At 40.2% G+C, this 20,469-nt stretch overlaps 1 protein-coding gene and 1 long non-coding RNA gene across 3 annotated transcripts in view; one reads left to right on the top strand and one right to left on the bottom strand.

Moving 5' to 3' along the window:
• Window positions 1–18,806, bottom strand: part of RRP15 (ribosomal RNA processing 15 homolog) — a 39,442-nt gene extending 20,636 nt beyond the window's left edge. Inside the window, exons 1-4 of the mRNA XM_060644377.3 lie at window positions 18,627–18,806; window positions 6,416–6,690; window positions 3,836–3,933; window positions 1,248–1,449 (exon numbers count right to left, since the gene is read on the bottom strand). Of these exons, the coding sequence (XP_060500360.2) occupies window positions 1,248–1,449; window positions 3,836–3,933; window positions 6,416–6,690; window positions 18,627–18,771 (720 nt within the window). The 5' untranslated portion in view covers window positions 18,772–18,806. The remainder of the gene's footprint in view (window positions 1–1,247; window positions 1,450–3,835; window positions 3,934–6,415; window positions 6,691–18,626) is intronic.
• Window positions 18,807–19,941: 1,135 nt separating this feature from the next.
• LOC132686526 (uncharacterized) overlaps window positions 19,942–20,469 on the top strand; it is a 29,803-nt gene continuing 29,275 nt past the window's right edge. For both annotated transcript variants that reach the window (XR_009613731.3, XR_013553039.2), the window contains exon 1: window positions 19,942–20,297. This is a non-coding gene — a long non-coding RNA (uncharacterized LOC132686526). The remainder of the gene's footprint in view (window positions 20,298–20,469) is intronic.

The raw sequence follows: 20,469 nt of genomic DNA, 5'->3' as shown, positions 1-20,469 counted from the left end.
AATAAAAGAAAGTCAAGGGCAAAAATGCAAATGGTAAGAAAGAAGAAACAATGGCACTGGAAAGAACCCTTTATGTAGTTTCACAACTCATGGAAAAAATAATCCCAAAGCAAAACAAATGCTTCTATTAAAAATTATTTTGAAATGAACAGAAAAAAAGAAAAAAAACAAAGATCTTTCTTTTTCCGTCTTCCCGCTAGCTCTTTCTTGCTCAATGCTGCTGGGTCTTTCTCTAATTTTTAGAGTAAAATGTCCCTTGTGAGAACAAAGAAGGTTAGATTTTTTTAACTAAAAAGCATACATCCCCAAATACAGTATTCATGTGTTTATACGTAATTCTGACAAACACTTTAAAATAGCAGCACCGGTGAGCATCAGTATCATACAGATAATTAAAAAAAAATTGGGGCCCCTTAATATGCAAGAGATAAAGTTAAACGGCCTAGAAAACTTTTGTCAAAATTAGGTAAAATGGCAACTTAGTCAAATAACTTGAAAAAATACTTGAGCCCCTAGGCTAGCATGAAATTCCTGAATGCCCTTCTTGCCAGAGGTTCAAATGGCAAACCAAAAGACAAGCAAACAACTTCTAACACAGACTCCGTTGCCCGATGCAACAGAAATGAAGCCATCAAGTAACCTGTACTTCGCTTTCATTGAAAAACAAAACAAACAGCCCTACCGAGAGTGCAGCACATTTCAGAACCTCTCACCTGGCACATTAAGAAGGAAACTATTGGGGCCCACAGGTGGAAAGAACTGGAGAAGCAACGTTACGGTGCCAGATGTTACAAACGGTATTTATACTCTTATCTTCCAACCGGTCAGACATCACCAAGCGGCCTCGGCACAAGGATGACTCTCCACGGTGTTCCCCAAAGCTCGTCTCCACCGTGTTCCCCAAAGCTCCGACCCTTCACATTTTGAAGTTACACACCATCACGGTTACCTCTGTGAGTGAGCATCTCAAACCGAAGCCGTATCCCTCACTCAGGTTTCTATTCTCCAAAAGGCACGAAGGGCAGGGTTTCAGATACGGAGATCCCGCTCCATCTCTGACTCCCCCGGTTCCCGACCGCTAACAGCAGGGGTACGTATGTCACTTTAAACTGGCAACTTCCATACTGGATAAGTCATCATGAAGCTTAAGAATCCAAACCTTTACATCTGTAGTGTGCTTTTTCACCCCAAAACTTTAGTTTAGGAGCTAAAAGTCAGATGTACTGAATCCTACATAAAAGTCTTACCTGTTTGGCTTTCAAGTTCTTTCCACTCGAACTTTTCTCACTTGTACCTGCATCCATCCCTCTCAGAACGCTGATGAAATCTTTCTTGGAAACAGTCGATATCAATTTAGCACGTTTTCTAATTGAGCTTCCGGCTTCCTTAACCTTTTCGTCAACGTTCTTTTGATGCTTCTGAACAGCATTGAATAGCTGTACCACACCCCTACAGAACAGAAAATGACCAGAACATTAAATACAGTTACACTAGAGTACAAACGTGGAGGATGAAAACAATGTATTTTTACCACTTAGGAAAGAGGCAGGCATTTAATAGGCACTCAAATGAAAACAGCTGAATCTGAAAAAGGAACATACATCTCAACAAAGGAATATAAATTTCTGAACAGAGAATAAATATACGTGAATTTATAGGTGATTTTTCTTTTCAGCTTTCATCTTTCTCAATCAACTTCTGTGCAATTAGAACTAAAAATTACTTTTAACAAAACATTTATTTCTCAAAATAGAATTCTACAATAACTGAAGGCATCATTATGTGATGGAAAGAGAGCAGCCTTCACAGTTAGCTGTCTAACCATCTGACTGTAACATCTAGAAGGTTTTCTAGATCTCAATTTGTTATATAAATGGGAAAAATTATACTCAAGTAGCTTAAAAAATATTCAGTTATATTATCTGCAATTCTTCTAATATAAAACTGATTTTAAAATCCAGTTTTAAGAAATACTTACTTAAAAAACTTTGTTCTGTAGTTAAGTTCATTCCAAGATGAATTCTGAAGGTTAGGACCTGCAGTGTCCATTACAGTAGCCATGAGCCACACAGAGCTAGTGAGCCATGAAATAGAACTGGCTAGTCCAAATTGCAATATACTCTAGGTTTACGACACACACTCAATTCTGAAGACTCAGTATGAAAAAAGAGGATTTTAAAATCTCATTAATAATTGTTTTCTACTGACTATATGATAAAATAAAAATGACTTGGCTATAATGGGTTAAATAAAATACATTACTCAAGTTAATTTCACCCCTCTCTCTTTTTTAACTGTTTTCAATGTGGCTACCAAATAATTTTAAAATATATATGTGGCTCACATTATATTCCTATTGGACAACACTGATTTAAACTCTTAACATCCTTTCCAGCTCTAGAATTCTATCACTGGGAGAGGTACTCTGCCATGGACCCTGAGCATCTCTGTACATTCTTGCTAAGTTTTTCAAGGATGCAAGGCCCTGACTGTTCCTTACACAGGTCACTTCTGAGAGTTAGTTTACGGTATGCAACCTCGAGGGAAGAGGTAACATCTCCCCAAGACAAAGAGCAGGCTTGTTACCATTCACCATAAAAGCAACAGATTCCCAAGAACAGTGTTCTCCTGTAACACAACCCATCGCACACTCAAGCATCCATACACGGCACCTGTGTTGCCCCTGAGGGACGATGGGAACCAGTGGGAACGTGACGCTCTGGCCACTGCTTTGCCAACAGTCCTTCGTCTCTGACCCAAAGTCTCCTGTCTTCTGCCAGTATCCAGGGAACTAACAGGCTAGCTTATTAGCTTATAAGGAGGATAAAAATCCATAGCCTCCCAAGCAGGGCTGGGACCAAAGTGAGGGAAGTGACGTACCTGGGGTATAAAATCTAAGGAGGTACTTATTCTTGTGCACCAACCATACACTTTTCTAAATTCTTTTTATGTTATTAATTTATTTAATTCTCAGAGAAATCCTGCAGGGTGGACACAATATTCTACCGTTTTTACAAGTAAATAAGCCGAGATGGAGAAAAATTAGGTAGCATGCACAAGGACACACAGATGATTAAGTTTACGGCACTGGGATCTGAACCCAGCAGTCTGGCTCTACTGTTCAAACTCTTATCTCACTGTAGAACAGTCAGATGGATTTAAAAAATGACCCAAATAATGTAGGTAACTAGAAAATTAAAAGTAATTCCGTTACATATAATTGCTATATTCTTCAAGTAGCAGCTCAAATGTTCTCTCCTCTGTGAAGTCTTCCCCACTGCCCTGACAATCTGCTGCTGTATGTTCCTAACACACAGGATATACCTCTGGTCTCAAAGAGACTAGAATTCCTACAGGTGAGTAGGCAAGGACCACCCAGCAGCCACCAGGTTCTATTCATCTTTGGACACAGAGGGCATCAAGTAAACATCTGGTGCCAATGATAAAAAATGCAGAGTGAAAGGCCCTGCATAAAGCTGCTATAATGCAGAATTCCTTACACCTCAAGTACAATGCAAGACAACAAAAACAGTCATCTAGTGCCATAAATTCAGACAATCATCATAAGAGAAATGCATGTCTAATTACACTGTTCTCGTGACTATAAAAACAAGATGATCTCAAATTGGTTCAAACCAAATATACACTGAGGACATGATATTCTTGCCTCATGAGACCTGCAAAACCTTTGGCTGAATTCAGTATTAAGTAGGCAGGTTTTGATATAAATCACATGGCTCTGAGAAGGCAGAGCTTAAGAACCAGGTCTAGTCAGAAATGGATCACTATCAAAGCTTTAGTATACTTATTTTTTAAAGGGCAAGAACAGTCTTACCTTGTTGCAATTCTCTGAAGATTTCTCTCTGTTTCTTTGTCTTTGACAACATCTGGCTTTACTCTGCACATCATTTCCCATTCCCGCTTCTTATCGAGCTGTGTTATAAATATTGTTATGTGAAAGAATATTAGGCATTTTTGAAAGTGCAGCATACTTTGATATGATACTCTGTGAAAGGACAAAGGTAATAAATCATTCTGGCTTAGTTTGTCACAAGGACTGAAAAAACCCACATTTGGGGGGTTCAGCTCAGGGGGCCTGTGGTTAGCACTCAGCATGTCATGTGAGAAGCACAAAGTGAGTTTCCGTCAGGCTCTCTGACAGCAGGGGCCTGGAGAACTGCCAGAGCAGGGGCCTGACCGAGCCAGGCAGGACAAGGTGGGTGTGAGAGAGCCACCTACCTGACCTGCCACCACCAGATCATCGGAGGTTAAGCATCAGGCAGACCCCAAACTACCGTCTTTGGTAACCACAAGTTTAAACATTCTTTATTTTTCAGAAACTGTCTTTCTCAGTAGTCAGAATTGTTAAGAATTTGTATCAGCTTTTAAAAGCAGAGCATCATATCCATTAGTACTCTGGTCCCAGGCACCTGACGTGACACATCAGCACACTCCATTGGCATATACTGCCGTCTCGGGCCAACGTATCACCTAATATCAAATACACCAAATACGATGAGCTCATCCCCAAGAAGCTGGTGAGCATCAAAGGCATAATTAGAACCAGTAGGAAAAAATCTCCTTTTATCTGTTCCTTTTCTCCATCTGTGTAATGTCTCATTTTGTATTAATGAAAACGTCTAATCACAGTAAAATCAAATTCCTGCTCTCGCTATAAAAGATTAGCCAGATTCCTTTCTAAGGGAATAGATTCCTTCCCAGATCAGATAATTTACTTTAACTGTCATGAAATTCAGTAGCAGATTATGCCAGAAATTTAAAAATCTTACTTGTAAGTTTAAAACAGCTGAGTCTTAATTATCTGTAGTACCCAAGGCATGCATAATCCCCAAATACTTTTTAAAAAATTGGAAGTATATTTTTATACTTATGATTAGAAATAAGTACTTGATATTCCAGAAACTGACAATATTTAACAGTAAAAAACAATGATGATTTGCATAGACTCTACTCAGAAATATATAAGAGCGTTTGTATCTATTGTGTCCTGTTTCTGGTATCAATAGGTGTGTTTTCTTTTCTTTTCCCCCCTTTGTAAATGTATATTTTTTAGCGTTTATTCACTTTTTTGAGAGACAGAGACAGAGTGTGATCAGGGCCGGGGCAGAGTGAGAGGGAGACACAGAACCCGAAGAAGGCTCCAGGCTCTGAGCTGTCAGCACAGAGCCTGAGGCAAGGCTGGAACCACGAACCGTGAGATCATAACCTGAGCCGAAGTCGGATGCTTAACCAACTGAGCCACCCAGGCGCCCCAATGTTTTCATATGTTATGTGAACAGTATCATCTCTAGCTTACAAAGCACTGGCCTGGAGCAGAGTGAAGAGACCCATTTCTCTTGGCTTCAAAATGTTCTTACCTTCACTAGAACACTGGGGCTAGAAGTAATTAAGGATCTTATTTTTAAAGCTTCCTCCAGCTTTTGTCAGAAAATAAAGATTCAAATTTTCAGTTGAAAAGCTATTAGTAAGATCTAGAGATAAAATTTATCTTAAAGTAAAATGAGAATACTGAATTAATAACTGTTTCTAAATGCAACACTTGAAAAAGCTCATCTTCATATAGCCTTCTGCACAGAATAACTAGCATTAGAAACAAAGAAAACAATTCCCTTGAAACAAGGGAAGGGGGATGATGAACTTAAAAGGAAATATATGCCAATTCAAATCTATTTTTCTTTTTTTACCTAGGAAGTACCTCTTGGAAATCAGTACTTCTACATTGTCAGTACGATTATAGAAAGTTATTTTTCTTTCATTAAAAAGTATTTTAGACATAAAAATACATCATCAAGTACAAGAGATTTAAAAATCTTATTGTTTCTTTATTTTTATAATATACAATGGCAAACTCAAGTCCAACTTCTGCCCTCTAATCAGCAGACAGTGTGAGTCTAACTTCTATCATCAGTGCTTTAACCAAAGTTATAATGAATTCAAGTTTATCTAGCACTGAAATAGTCCGTTTGCAGAACTGCAACCAGTCCCTGAGGATGACATCTTCATAGATTTATATTATAAAATAGGTTTTTAGCAAAAAGTAACTAACAGGATTATATTGCTTCAGAACCTAATGATGATGATACAAACAGCAAAACTGAATGAAATACTTAGCCCTAGGAGTCACTGCCACATGTATAACTTACTTGCTTTTAAAAGGATAAATTGCTTGGGAGTTTAATTTCTATTTCTTTGCTTAGATGCTTAAAAAGTGAATGTGCTCAATGGAGTAATTTAGATGAGGTTTCTGAACAAAACTGTGGTTATTCACCCCTGTGTCAGAAGCCAGTTAACAGCCAGAATGGGAACTGGACCAACACTGCCAGGAAGGATTCGGTGCAGATAGTAACCAGACGAGGCAAACAGTCTGATCTACAAAACAGCCAGTAAGACACACCTGTTTTCTTTTCTCCAGTCTCTCTTGTTTTAACTTTTCTTTTTCCCTTTCCAGCTCTCGGTTTTTGACCAGAATCGTGGGTTTGCTTTTAGGAGTTTTTTTGTTAAGAATTTTGGCCATGGCATCCGCCCAGCCCACATTAGTTCCAACACTAGCTCCGGGTGCATTTCCATTTTCATTGCCGCTGGGTTCAACTTCATCTTCATTATCAGCTTCCGCTGCTTCATCATCAGAAGAAAAGTGATCCTTTTCTGGCCCACAGCTTCTTACAGAACCTAAGAGTAGAAACAAGTTAACTCTAACACCTGAGGAAGAGGCTGCCAAGGCCATGCCGACCCCCAGGGCCTTTCTAAAGCTGACAGTCCTCCATCTGCCTCTGTTCCTGCAAGAGGGGGCTTTCCAAGTCCCGCAGCTCAATGCCAGCAGAGGGCAAAAGGACCCTCCACCCTGCAGTCATCAGGCCCCAAAGACCTGGCCCAGTCATGCTGGGCCTCAGCACCCAGGACCCAGGTAGGAGAAACAAATCTGACAGCCCACACCACCGCTCAGCCATCGAGGTAGCAGCAGGTACTGACATGGGGGCAGTGTAGGCTGCGGTCAAGTCCATGGGCCTTAATTGTGTCATTAAACTACTCAAAGAGACTAATGAAGATTATATTTTTAAAACGATTAGCAAACAACTTTAATCATCAAGAAAATGGCATAATGTCTCCATGGTACAGGAAGTCAGAATAACCTCTCTGGAGATTTGACCCAGAGATTTAAAATTCTCAATTTGTGTGTGTGAAAATCTATAAAACAAACATAAAAACACAGCCTTCTTTTATAGAATTTGCACATAACATTATAAAGTTAGGAGTTTTAACATTTCTGAAAAATAATCTAATAAAGTAACATCCACCCAAGATACTGAAGATTAAATGGCAACTGAATGATAACATCAAGTTCTGAGCCGCGGCTATGAAAGTGGACTGCTGGAATTTTATCATGCACAATCTCCACGAAAAGTACAGATGGGTTATTTGCCACCTGTCCATCTGGGTTTTTTTTTTTAATGTTTATTTATTTTTGAGAGAGAGAAAAAGGGAATGCAAGTGGGAGAGGGAAAGAGAGAAGTGGGGACAGAGGATCCTAAGCAGGCTCCATGCTAACAGCACAGAGCCCCATGTGGGGCTCGAACTCACAAACCATGAGATCACGACTTGAGGGGAAGTCAGACGCTTAACTGACTGAGCCACCCAGGCACTCCTGCCAGCTTGTTCATCTTTTAAGACTCAAATAGCTGGGATCAGAAGGTCGGCAGAAAGAAGGGTCTAATCAGTGGCCTTGCCTAAAAATCAAGTTGCTGAGAAGCTCTTGAACTTGAAGTTTTGCATGCTTTCTCAACTTCCAGAGCTCAATGCACTTGACCAACAGGACCACCAGCATGGTATGCCTACATCGGCAGGAGCCACAGCCTTCTGGACAGCTTCCGTTTTGTTCTTCAGAAGCCTATGGAGCTTATTAGGAAATCCTTCAAAGGAGACAATCATCCGACAGCTTAGTAACTTGGAATATTTCTTCATAAGCAGAAGAGGAGCTAGAAAAAGCACCGCGTTCTGGGGAGTCTGTGCTGGGTCTATCTCCCCGCATCAGAGCGAAGCATCATAACCAGGACGTCTGCTCCTACCTCTGAGAAGTCTCATTGTTTTTCGTTCTTACTTCAAAATAACCTGCCTGCCCCTCGACTCAACTCCCCCCTTCCTTAAGTAATCTCATTTAAATGTGCATATTGTTTTAAATATCCTTTCTTTTTCCTTCCTTAATTCAGCTTATTGTCATGACAAAAATAAAAGGAGCTGAACGTATAGTCAGCTGTTAACTTCTGGGTGATCCTCTCTATCTCCCTTGTAGGTCATGAATTAAGAGACATGTGCCAGAAAGATCCGACTTTGCTAGTCATTGTAATACCTGCAATTCTGCCATTAATACCTTTATTTAAGTATTGGGAATTTATGAAATGAAAAAGATGTAAAACCAAATTATTTAATACATTTCAGATGAAAATTTCTAACATAAGGAAACGGAATATAAAAACATATGAAACATTTTACACGTATAGAAAAAAATGAACCTCAAGCACATGAGCAAAAATAAAGTATCTTCAAAGCGTGATAAGTGTGTCAACGTTATCAAAAAGTAAATGAGAATGGAAGAAATTGCTAATAATTCTACTGCCCTATTATGCTATGCTGCACATTTCTTTTCCTTTTTTTTTTTTTGAGAGAGAGCGAGCACGAGTGGGACAGACACAGAAAGGGGGGGAGGGGAGGAGAGACAGAGAGAGAGACAGAGAGAGTCTTAAGCAGGCACAGAGCCCAGTGAGGAGCCCCACACAACCTTGAGATCATGGCCTGAGCTGAAATAAGGAGTCAGGACATTCTGCACATTTCTTTATAAAGAGAAAAAAAATTTAAGTAGATACTCATTTGCCACATATTTAATCGGAAGCTTTCTCTGTATCCTGCATGCTGGGTAAATGTACAAAACCTAACAAAGTGTGACTGTAAGCCTTGACAAGCAAATACAGGTGATTTAAGAACTTTATTATTTATAAAACATTTTAAAAAGTACTTAGATTTTGCCAAACAAAAGCTTTTAGCACCATCATTCAATTCAATGAATCTGAGTGTCTACTATATACCAGATTTCAGAGTCACACAATTTTTCCCTGAGAAGCATCTCCTAGGACCAGTGTTCCCTGGAAAGTACACTGAGAAACAAAGTTTAGAGAATGTAATTGGACGAAAAAAAATATACATGTTTTATTCCTGAGTTAGTAGCACTGCACGGATATTAAAAGCAAAATAAACAATTCTGTGACAAGTGCTTCTCCTAGTAAGAAAGGAATCTAAATGTAAAGAGGCATAACAGCTTAAAAGTTTGTGTTGATGAAGAAGAGCTGGGTGATGAAAAACAGAAGTCTGTACCAGCTCCTGGTAAAATGTCAAAACTACAATACTGACATCTAGTGTTTTGTCCTGATGAATTCACACACAAACTGCAACAAATTTCACATTTTCAGTTGCACTGTAAAGGCAGCCAAAAGACTTTACGACTGTAATAAGCTACTCCAATTCTCTATTTCTAAACTTTAGTTAATTTTCTTGACGTTTCTTACTCAGACTATCGCAATATGCATATTCTAGGCACACAATAAATCCATGAAAAGTTTTATAACACCATTTTATACAACCCATATAAACCAATTAAAAAATCCCAAAATATCCACATGATTCATAAATTTTGATCTCTAAAAAGAAGTTCTAACTCAGAGGTGTCAGGCATTCACTGCAAAAATGGAAATAATCAGGTTTTATATAAATAAAAAAATGCCAATGTAATGAGGTCCTCCAGCATACTAAAAAACAGGATTTACGTCAAGGATACCGAAGATAAAGCAAATCACAAAGTAGAACTGGTTCTTAAAATTTCACTGTACACTATGAAAATGAGATTTTTTTTGAATTTTCTACTAACTGATCTTTAACAACAGAAGTTAAGTGAATATATCCACAGCACCATATAAGTAAAACCTCCTTTGAAGTCTTGTGTGTTACCTTAAACATTAACTCTAAATTTACATCCTATTTTTAAAATCTGGAAATTAAGGAAGGGCTACAAAGAATGCTTACTGGAAGTAATAACTAAAGGTTCCAATGTAACTTTCTGCATTCATGGAAATATTCTATCGGAGCTGCCCACTAACCACCAGGTATTAGAATCTACTGAAGTTCTTCCAATGAGTCCAGGACACCTGAGGAACTGAATTTTCAATCCCTTTACATTTAAAAAGCCACGTGTGGCTAGCGGTTACTACCTACCATACTGGCAGGCCAGGGTTAGAGCTCTGCGGTACTGTGGTAGGCATGGGCATTTCCATCTCCTGCTGCCTTCTCCCCAAACTTCCAGCTCCCTTTCAAATTTACCATCTGTCTCTGATCCCAGATTTAGTGAGCTACTTTCCTTAGCCTTTGGAAATGGGATAAAGTTTTAAGAAGACTCAGTCCTTCGATATTTATTGGGCATTCATGAATGATGGGGAAGGAAAGGGAAAGTGAAAAATCTAGATGTAGGTTTCTCTCCTTGAAGAAGTCACATGTTTTAGTAGGGTCGATAAATCCATTAACCAACTGCAAAATTTGGTTTTACAATTTGTAAAATTCGTAAGTGTTCTTTTGAAAAAGAAAAGGTAATGAGGAAAGGGTGACTGTTTGGGGATATCTTTTACAAAGGATATTAAAGTCACTTGTTAGGTTAAGCAAGGGTTTCAATGACAAGAGAAGGGAGGAGGCCAAGGAAGTAAGATTCCACAACCCAGGGGAAATGAAAGAGGCAGGGGGCATGATCACTAAATCTAGAACCAAAAATGTCCTAGATCTGAATCAATGCCCTATATAAAAATTAAAATTATTATAATCATTATTATGGGCATTCCAGGCAGCATAAACCAGCACGTCCAAAAGCACGGGAATGTTAAAGGTGAAATGTTTATGAAATGACAACAAGTTCAGACCAGCTGAAACCGGATCTGGGAACTGGAAAGTAAGGACTGAGTATAAAAAGCTGGCTGGTTTATAAAAAAGCTGGTCTGATTTACGATCCAAGAAATAAAATATGCACATTAACCCCCAAATTAAAACCAAGCAGTTTAAAATTACAGCACTATACGTGTGTTCCAGTAAGAGGCCAAATTTCTCGTGTTTTTTTCCTTTTGGTACTTACCTTAGGACTTTATTTTTAAACAGTTTCTCTATTGGATTAAGAAGGTTGTTCTTTTAAAATACAAATACCATCTGGGAGCATTAAGGCTATTGGTTAACATTTAACTTACTTCACACCTTTAGAATTTACTCTAAATCAAACAGAATCCCTCATAAAAACTTGGTAGACATCAGCTAGTGGTAGTTAAAAGTATGAAAACAGAAGTCTGGCTGCCTGAATTCAACCTCAACTCCAGATATAAATCTATGTGACTTCTCTGACGGTTATTAAGTTCTCTGCCTTAGTGTCCTCACTTGTAAAAATGACAATAAAATAGTATCTACTTCAATATCTGATACCGTTTATGACGATTAAGAGTTAATATATATAAAGTCCTTAAGAGAATGCCTAGCCCATAGTAAACATTTAAGTGTTGATTACATACCACACACATTAGACACACATGATAAGAATTTTAATGTGGTTGTGGAGAAGGAGAAATGAACAAGCAAGGAACACCGCTGGTAGCCGGAATCTACAAGACATGTGAAGAGCTGAATGGGAATCTTTGGACGACCAGTTAGTTATACAGCTCAAGGATGACAAGCTCAGGTTATAAAATCAGACAGACTTGGCATTAAGTCCTGATTCCATTACTTCCCAACAGTATTGTCTCCTCTTTGTCTCAGTTTCTTTGTAGCAAAACAGGCATGAAAACAGGATTTACCTCATTGATTTGTTATGTTGATTAAATGAGATAACACATGAAAAGCACTTCCTACAGATCTGGTAGTCAACATGAAATAAATAACAGAGAGTAACCAGGCAAACAAGGACACTGAAAACCTGGAAGACAGACCAGAGATGAGAGATAGCAAAAGCTTTAAGGTTGCCAAAAGGGGCGCCTGGGTGGCTCAGCCAGTTGAGTGACAGACTCCGGCTCAGTTCCTGATCTTGCAGTTGGTGGGTTCAAGCCCTGCGTAGGGCTCTGTGCTGACAGCTCAGAGCCTGGGGCCTGCTTCAGATTCTGTGTCTCCCTCTCTCTCTACCCCTCCCCGCTCATGCTTTGTCTGTCTCTGTCTCTGTCTCTCTCTCTCTCTCAAAAATAAACATTTTTAAAAATTTAAAAAAAGAAAAGGATGTCAAAAAACAGAGGGTAAAATGAATTTTGCTTCCATTACAATTCTATCTACTGTCTCAGTTACAGCCTATAAGGCACGTGCCAGGGAATTATCAAGTGAAGACTAATTTTGACTTTATTTTAGAAGTGATCAACGTCACTGTCCCATGACTTTTTTTTTTTTTTTTTTTAAGTAAGCTCTACACCCAAAGTGGGGCTTGAACTAACGACCCCACGGTCAAGAGCTGGATGCTCTACCAACTGAGCCAGCCAGGCGCACCATGTGCCACAACTTTTCAAAGTACTCTAAAATACTGACAATTCTAACTAGCTAACATATATTTAGAGCAAGACACTATTTTTATTGTTTTTAAAGTGTATTTATTTTGAGAGAGAGAGAGAGAGAGAACGCACCAGGAAGGGACAGAGAGAGAGAGAGACAGAGAATCCAAGCAGACTCTGATGTCAGCACAGAGCCTGATGTGGGGCTTGATCTCACAAACTGAGATCATGACCTGGGCCAAAACCAAAAGTTCGATGCTTAAGCAACCAACTGAGCCACCCAGGCATCCGGATGGAGCAAGATACTATTTAAATAAACACTTTTTATGATTACCATTTCATCTTCAAAACACTCTATGAGTTGCTCTTATTCTTCTATTTACACAGGGGATGATTCCAAAGTTTAGAAAAGTTAAAAATTTGTCCAAAGTTACAAAGTTAACGGGACAGAGAAATACAACTGTTTGATTCCTGAGGCCCTAGAAAGCTTTGAATCAAAGATTCAACTCAGACTAATCTGTACTGAGCTAAAACAGAAAATATTCATTAAATAATTTAAGAAAGCTTGAATTAAAAAGAAATTTCTAGGGGCAGCTGGGTGGCCCAACTCTTTAAGCATCTGATTCTTGATCTCAGCTCAGATCCTGACCTTGCAGTCTTGAGATTAAGCCCCTTGCTGGGCTCTGCAGGCTTGGGATTCTCTCTCTCTCCCTTTCTCTTTGATCCTCCCCACCTCACATGCTCATGCTCACGCTCTCCCTCTCACTCTCCCTCTCCCTCTCCCTCAAAATAAATAACTAAACACTAAAAAAAATTTTTTCTAAGCCTCAGTAACCAGAAGAGTCCCTTCCTCATCCCCATTCTGAGTCTGCCTAAGAATGCACATTGCCCTAGTTATCAAGAGTTTTGAAACTACTGCTCCCCATTCTAGTTGTAAATCATTTGTTCTGCTCAAGCCACATGATCTTTCCTGCCAAATACTACTGAATTTAGAATATTCAAAATCGATGTTTTAAAAATTTTAAAGCACTTATCTTTGAAAAAAATGAAGTCATCCCAGGTTTCCATAAAAATAACCAAAATTAAAATTAAAGTTCTACTATAAGACAAATTAAAAGATGTGCTATCTAGGCAAGCCAAAGCATAGGGCCTGGAGGTAGTCTGTTTCCTGAGTCTGTCCTATAAATTGCTAAACTACTCAAGTAGGACTACGATATATTTCATTTCTTAGATGTGCTCCTTTGCTATTTTTAAGTAACTTACATGATGAAGGAAGCTATAAGCTACAGTTTGGTGAAAAGCACATTTATCTGCTAGGTTATTATATCTAAAATACAGCTTTATAGTTTATCAAAAATGAAGCGATAGCTCTTAGGACCTTCTAAACTGGATTGTTATCAAGTCTTGTGTCAGACGTATATGGCCATTTTTCACATATGTGACCAGAACAATTTAGAAAACATGAAATTACCATTCTTCTCTACCAGGTTACAGTCACATGGGCCCATGCTATGAGGGAGGGGTTGATTGCATCATTGCGCTGGATAATGACCGAGGCTTTTTTCACCTGGGTTAATTTACTGACTACAGAATCTTTTTTTTCAAACAGACTACAAGCTTAAGAATAAAGTTAGCATTGTGTCTAAACCTCCAACACTGCATCAATTCAATAAATCTGAGTAGTTCCAGGATAACACAGAGGTGGAGGTTATTAACCTCCCCTGCATGATACTTGATATCATCAACCATTGTTTTTACGTCTTCACCTGACTTGTTTTACTAACTAGGGAGGCTATGTGTGCCTGTGTGTGTTTTAAGAATACAAACTTAAGAACCAACTATACACTGTATCAGAACCTGCAAGAAGGTATCAGTTCAATAAATTTGAGCAGTTTAAGGTTAACTCAGATACAGTTGTCATCATCCCCTTTATAATGCTTGATATTTTACCTCCCACATAGCTCTGATTTGTAATCACTTGTGATACTACTATGATCAAATTCCAAACCCTACCGAAAAGTATTACAATTTACTAAAATTCAGTCTGAATCATTTTGCTATCATGAAAGTTTACATTATATACACTTTGTTAATTTTACCCTCAACAAAACCTACTACAAGAGAAGAGTGTAAAAAATCACAGTAAGTGAAACTTCCAATTTATTCAGTGACTAACTAAATGGATATTAAGTACTATATCATGTATCAGGTTCTATGCCAAATTCTGATACTGCTGTTACCAAAGCTGACAAACTCTCTTATCAGAACCAGGAAACTTCTGCAAAGTCTCACAAACAATACTTAAGAGTTTTACACTGGTAAAAAGCATCTATGTATATATACACTTTTATGTTTCTTACATAATGTGTCAAAACAAATTAAAGCCAGAGGGAAAAGTTCAAACAATGCATGGGTTATACCTGTGTGTTTTCTACGGAATTTAAGTAGCATCTTGCTAAATGAATCTGCTTTCAAATATTCATGATAAGGCACATCTTTATCAATTTTTAGGATCCAATTAAAGTTCAAAGAGAAGCCTCTGATTCAGTTTCCTGATAAAATGAGTCGGTACACTTCACTTTAATAAGCCTATAATTTGCACACTGATTCATTGATGTGTCTGAAGCCAAATTCAATCTTCTGCTTTTAAAGTTTCTCAGCGTCCATTAGCTGAAATTTTTTGAAATCTTACTAGTTCTGCTAAGGCCACACGTACATAAATAACCGAACTACAAAAGATGGGTCACCTTTCCAGAAACAACTGATTTCATGAAAGGAAAACAGCGAATCGTTATATTAAATAACAAATTCTGAATTAGGCAAAGGGAGGACGTGCCATCTTATAACCAATGGACCTACATTACTCAATGTATTATTAAATAAAAGGCTTTTTATAATTTACCTCTGTTGCAGAGGTACAGTGTAAATCCTGAAGGAAATCCTGATGGAGACAACGAAGTCAAAACTTACAGGGTACAGACCAGAAAGTGAAGAGAAAAGAAGTAGTGGTCAAGAGTGTAGACACTAAAGCCAAACTTCAATAATGGCTGTCATTTATCAACCCGATGATCAGCTTATGTATTGGGATAAGCAAGTTATAATTTCTCTGGGTCTCAGTTTCCCATAAGTAAAGTAAAAATAATATCTATTTCATAGGGCTGTTGTCAGAATTAACTGCACTGATGCACCTATGAGGAGCACAGAACAGTACATAGAAATGCTCAAAAAATACAGCTGTTATTATGTAATTGCTCTGCCAGTAGAGTACACCTGAAATTTATGGTGCTATGAGTTTTTTGGTAAGTTGGTTATTTGGAAAACTGAATGTTTTCCTTCTGAAAAACATTTCAAGTGGGTCCCTTCTCTCTCTTCAGAGTCCTGCTAGTGCAAGCCCTGACTCAGGTTTGCAACTGCCAATCAATGGTTCTGGCACTCCATGTCAGTCGCCATAGAGCGGCAGTGGTATTTATAAACATGTGTCATCCTCTACCTTAAAAGTTCTCAATAGCTCCCTACTCCCTACAAATGGAGAGTCCAGTCTCCTCCATGCGACACACAAGGCTCTTTACAATCTGGCTTCACCCTCTGTTCCCAGTTTCACTTGTTTAACTTCTTTGAATAGCTACAGCCATAGCAGACAATTCATTGTGTCCTAACTAGCCCACGCATCTTAAGAGACTGCGTGCCATCGTACTTGCTTTTTCCTGTAGGCCTGAGGAAACCGTCATCTCCACCCCCAGACTTACGAAATTATTCATCCTTCTAAGGCCTAGATGAAATGCCACCTTATCCATTTATTCAACAAGAAAATCTACCTAATACTAAAATATGCAAGGAAGGCCCTATGAAAATAAATAGGACATAGTTCCAGCATTTGGGGAACCTATATCTATAAGGAGAAAGACATGTTAAAATAATAACAGAGTATACTCTGAGTAATACGTGTAAGACAGGAAGCAATGCCTAAGCTGGGTTCTACAGGATATGGGTTTCTGTTTCCATCCTTATACCATTTTAATTGGACCGTGATTGTAACAACTACTTTTTTTTTTTTTTAATTTTTTTTTTCAACGTTTTTTATTTTATTTTTGGGACAGAGAGAGACAGAGCATGAACGGGGGAGGGGCAGAGAGAGAGGGAGACACAGAATCGGAAACAGGCTCCAGGCTCCGAGCCATCAGCCCAGAGCCTGACGCGGGGCTCGAACTCACGGACCGCGAGATCGTGACCTGGCTGAAGTCGGACGCTTAACCGACTGCGCCACCCAGGCGCCCCTGTAACAACTACTTTTTAATAATACTCAAAACATATTGCAGTCCTGTGTTTAATATCTGTCTTCCCTAAGACTATAATTCTAGAGCAGAAGTTTATTCATCTTTTGTATCCTCAACATGAAGTTATCCAACTACATTAGATAATTAGGTTTCCACATTACCCCAGACCTTTCTTAATCCACAATGTAAAGGATCTACAGTAGTGAGAGAACCTCAGGACCTAATCAGCATTGACAATACTGCACTGAGAAGTCAGAACAGCTCTAACTTGGAATTATTCAGTACTTGAACAGACAAATCTGACTGACACCCAAATTTGTAAGCAGTACTGACATTCTGCTTCAAATGCAGGGTTTCTTTCTCTGACTACCCCACATGAACTAGTCTGTTGAGTACAAGAAATATCAGAACCACAACTTCTAATTCCTGCTCAACAAATGGACCGTTTTCCTCAACTCCTTTGAAAGGGGATGAGGAGTGTAATTACCTAGAGACTGCAGTAGTAAATGGCAGTTTCTTCTTCTTGGTCTTGGGAAGTCCAGGTTTATCCATTCATTTACTTAAATTTCTGCGAAAAATCCAGTATGCAGCAGGCACTGTTTTACGTACTAGGAAACAGCAATCTCTACTCTTAGGGAACGTACATTCCAGCTCGGAGAGATGCAGAGCAATTACACAGTATGTCAGATGATTGGGGAAAGACAGAAAAAGAAAGCCTGAGAAGTCAAAAAATGAAGGCAGGGAGGCAAGATGAAGGAAGAGCAGTGGCAGTACGTTGCGGAGGGTGATCAGGGACAAGTCTTGCAGATAAAACACTGAATCAGAGATGGAAGGAAGTGAGGGAGAAACACACAAGCATTTGAAAAATACTCTAGGCAGTGAAGCCCCAGGGAACGCTGAAACCCTGGTGTGCGAGCCTGTCTGATGTGTTAAATCACAAGGATATCGATGAGGCTAGATTACAGTTAGTAGTTAGTGGGGGGCAGAGTAGGAAATTAGGAGAGAAGATGGCCTGAAGGTCACCATACAATCTAAGGAGTCTGGATGTTATTCTGAGATGGGGAGCCACTGGACCATCTTGAGCAGAGATAACTCCCATGACCTGTACATTGTAAAAGAGTAACTCTGGCTATTGCAAAGCTCTAGCTAGTACAAAGGAGCAATAACTGGACCGCAGAAGGTCAGGGGCTGTCTGTAATTTCTTGTAACCTAAGAACTCAATGCCAAGGACGAAGGTAAAGAGGTGCAGCACGGTCACATCAGGGCTGAAGGCCTCAGAGTATCTTTCCTTCCTTTCAATAGCAAGCGTTTCTGAGAGTTCAACTGATACTTTTATTCTACTTCAACCACATACTCGTTTCCTTCATCGCTATCAGGTCTCTAACTCCCAGAGTCACGCAACTACCACACAAGAAAAGTCAAGTATACCACCTACCTCCCTCTAACCTCTTTTCGCCTTTTGCTCCTTCCCTACGAAACCTGTCCCACTCGTAATTTCAAATGGCCCCCCTTCCTTTTGCCTTCCGTCTCTGTAACCTTTTTGCTTCTATCAGCACTAGTTTCATCCGTTTTCATTAATAACAGTGACAATGGAAATGTGTAGCAAAAGAATGTGGAGTTTCAAAGCGTCTGTCCCCTGAACACCGCTTCCTCGTCTTCTCACTGGGCCCAAATCGCCCCTTCGAGGCCACGCCGAGATAAAACTAGCGGCAAAGCCACTCGCATCCCCTCCTTGCTCAAGTTCAACCGGGCCTTCTTTTTCAGTAGCCAAAGCTCAACCCTAGTACGTTACCTCCACTGTCGGCAGCGTCTTTGCCCTCTTCTTCCAACTCCGAAGCCACTGCCCGGGCTACCATTTTCATCTTCTTTTTCTTCTTCAGTGAATTTTTCAGCCTTTTCCCCGCACCCACACGTGAGTCCCGAGCGGCCGCCGCCATCTTTCCTCACCGGAAGCGACCCGTGAGAATTGCGACCGGTGGTAACAAAAAGGACTTCCGCGTTTAGTTCCGGGAACACAAGGTTCCGGGGCGGGGCCGTCTAGCCCGGAGTTCCGGGACTGGGGCCTCAGTTTGTGAATTGGTGAGTGTCCAGGTGAGGTCCGCTCCTAGGAGAAAAACCATCGGTGACTGTACGTTCTCAGCCGACTCCTTGGCCAGCTCGCCCTTGCCCTGGACCGCTGCCGCAACCAGGAGCGGTTCACTTTAATTTCCTCCCTACACCGCTTCCCTTCTGTGCCGCTTTATTGAAAGTTGGTTTAGGAGGTTCCTCCAGTGCCCCTTCCGGGCCTACTAACCGCGCCCACAGCTGGGAAGCGAGAAAAGCGTGCTCGGCGGTGCCGATTAGAGTATCTGTATCCTCCCCTCTCCCCGGGCACCACCGCCAGAGACTCACAGCGCGACACACCGGATCTGTCTCAAAAACTTAATCACATAATCTCCCTCTGATTAACCCTTGCCGTGGCTTCCAATCGCGTAACGAATAGAATGTCGCATTCTTCCCCTGGGTTCGAGGTGGCACGGGGCCCAGGCCACCCTCTCCTGCGGGCCTAGTTCTGGCTCCGACCGCGCAGAGCGGACGTGGTGTGCGGATCCCTTGCTTCCACGCGGTGCTCCTGCCTCCCTCCCCGGCCAGCTTCTCCCCAAGGCCAGCCTCTGCCCGTGCAGCGCCTCCAGGCAGCTACTGCAATCTGCCCCTGCCCCTGCCCCTGCCGTTCCCCTCCCCCCCCCCCCCCAAATTGTTGGCTCCTTCAAAGTAGGGACCGTAGCTCATTCACCATTCCATCCCTCAGGCTAGCAAAGCTGGCCCAGAGTAGGTGCTCAAAAAACATCTTTGGAGGGGGTGAATTAATGAATGACAATACAACTATTGACAAAGTTGGTAAGTCAGACCAAGACAGTAAAACTTGGCATCACATTCTGTAGGCCAGATACATTCCAAATGAAGTCTTCTCTTCTTGGTTTTTCATACCTAAAATCTGTAAAGGAGTACAGATTTCTCATTTCCGCACATCCCAGCTGGTGTTTATGGGGGGGGACGGGGGATTATATTTACATAACCCCAAACTCAATACGTTTTAAAATAAAACGCTGTTTTGTTTTTAACAGCACAGGAAGTGTTACATTCCAAATACAATTGGTGAAAAGGATAAAATTCCAGCATCAATCTTTTGAAAAGTGCAATTGCTGTCAACTCCAAAAGTACATCCCCTTAGGATATAGCTGGGACAGAGAAGTTGCCCAATCCTGGTCAGTGTCCATCTGCCATTCAGTGTCAGTCACCTGTGACCTGCTGACTTTCATACTTAACCCTTGCTTTTGCCTACTGTTCTACATTGAGTTCAAAACAAAGTTGGGAAAGCCTTGAAGAAAATTGCAGGCAAGGAAGCAAACCTGAGAGAGAAAGATGATTACAGTGCAAAGGAGGCGGTGTGGCATCCAGGTACCATTTGCCAATATTACTGAAGGTCAGCGTTTTACATCTTAATGTGATGGTTTATTTAAAAGTAGGGATTTACTATGTTTAGCTGCAACTGAAGTTGCTTGGGGGCTTGAATTGGTTGATGGGTATTCATTCAATTTTTTTCTTTTTTAAAAGTGACACAAAATAGGCTCCAGATTTTCCTGCAGAAATGTGAT

Source organism: Panthera onca, chromosome F1 (genome assembly GCF_046562875.1).
Source record: "Panthera onca isolate mPanOnc1 chromosome F1, mPanOnc1 haplotype 2, whole genome shotgun sequence".
NCBI lineage: Eukaryota > Metazoa > Chordata > Mammalia > Carnivora > Felidae > Panthera > Panthera onca.
The sequence above is the reverse complement of the archived record's forward strand: the minus strand, read 5'-3'. Positions and strand labels throughout refer to the sequence as shown.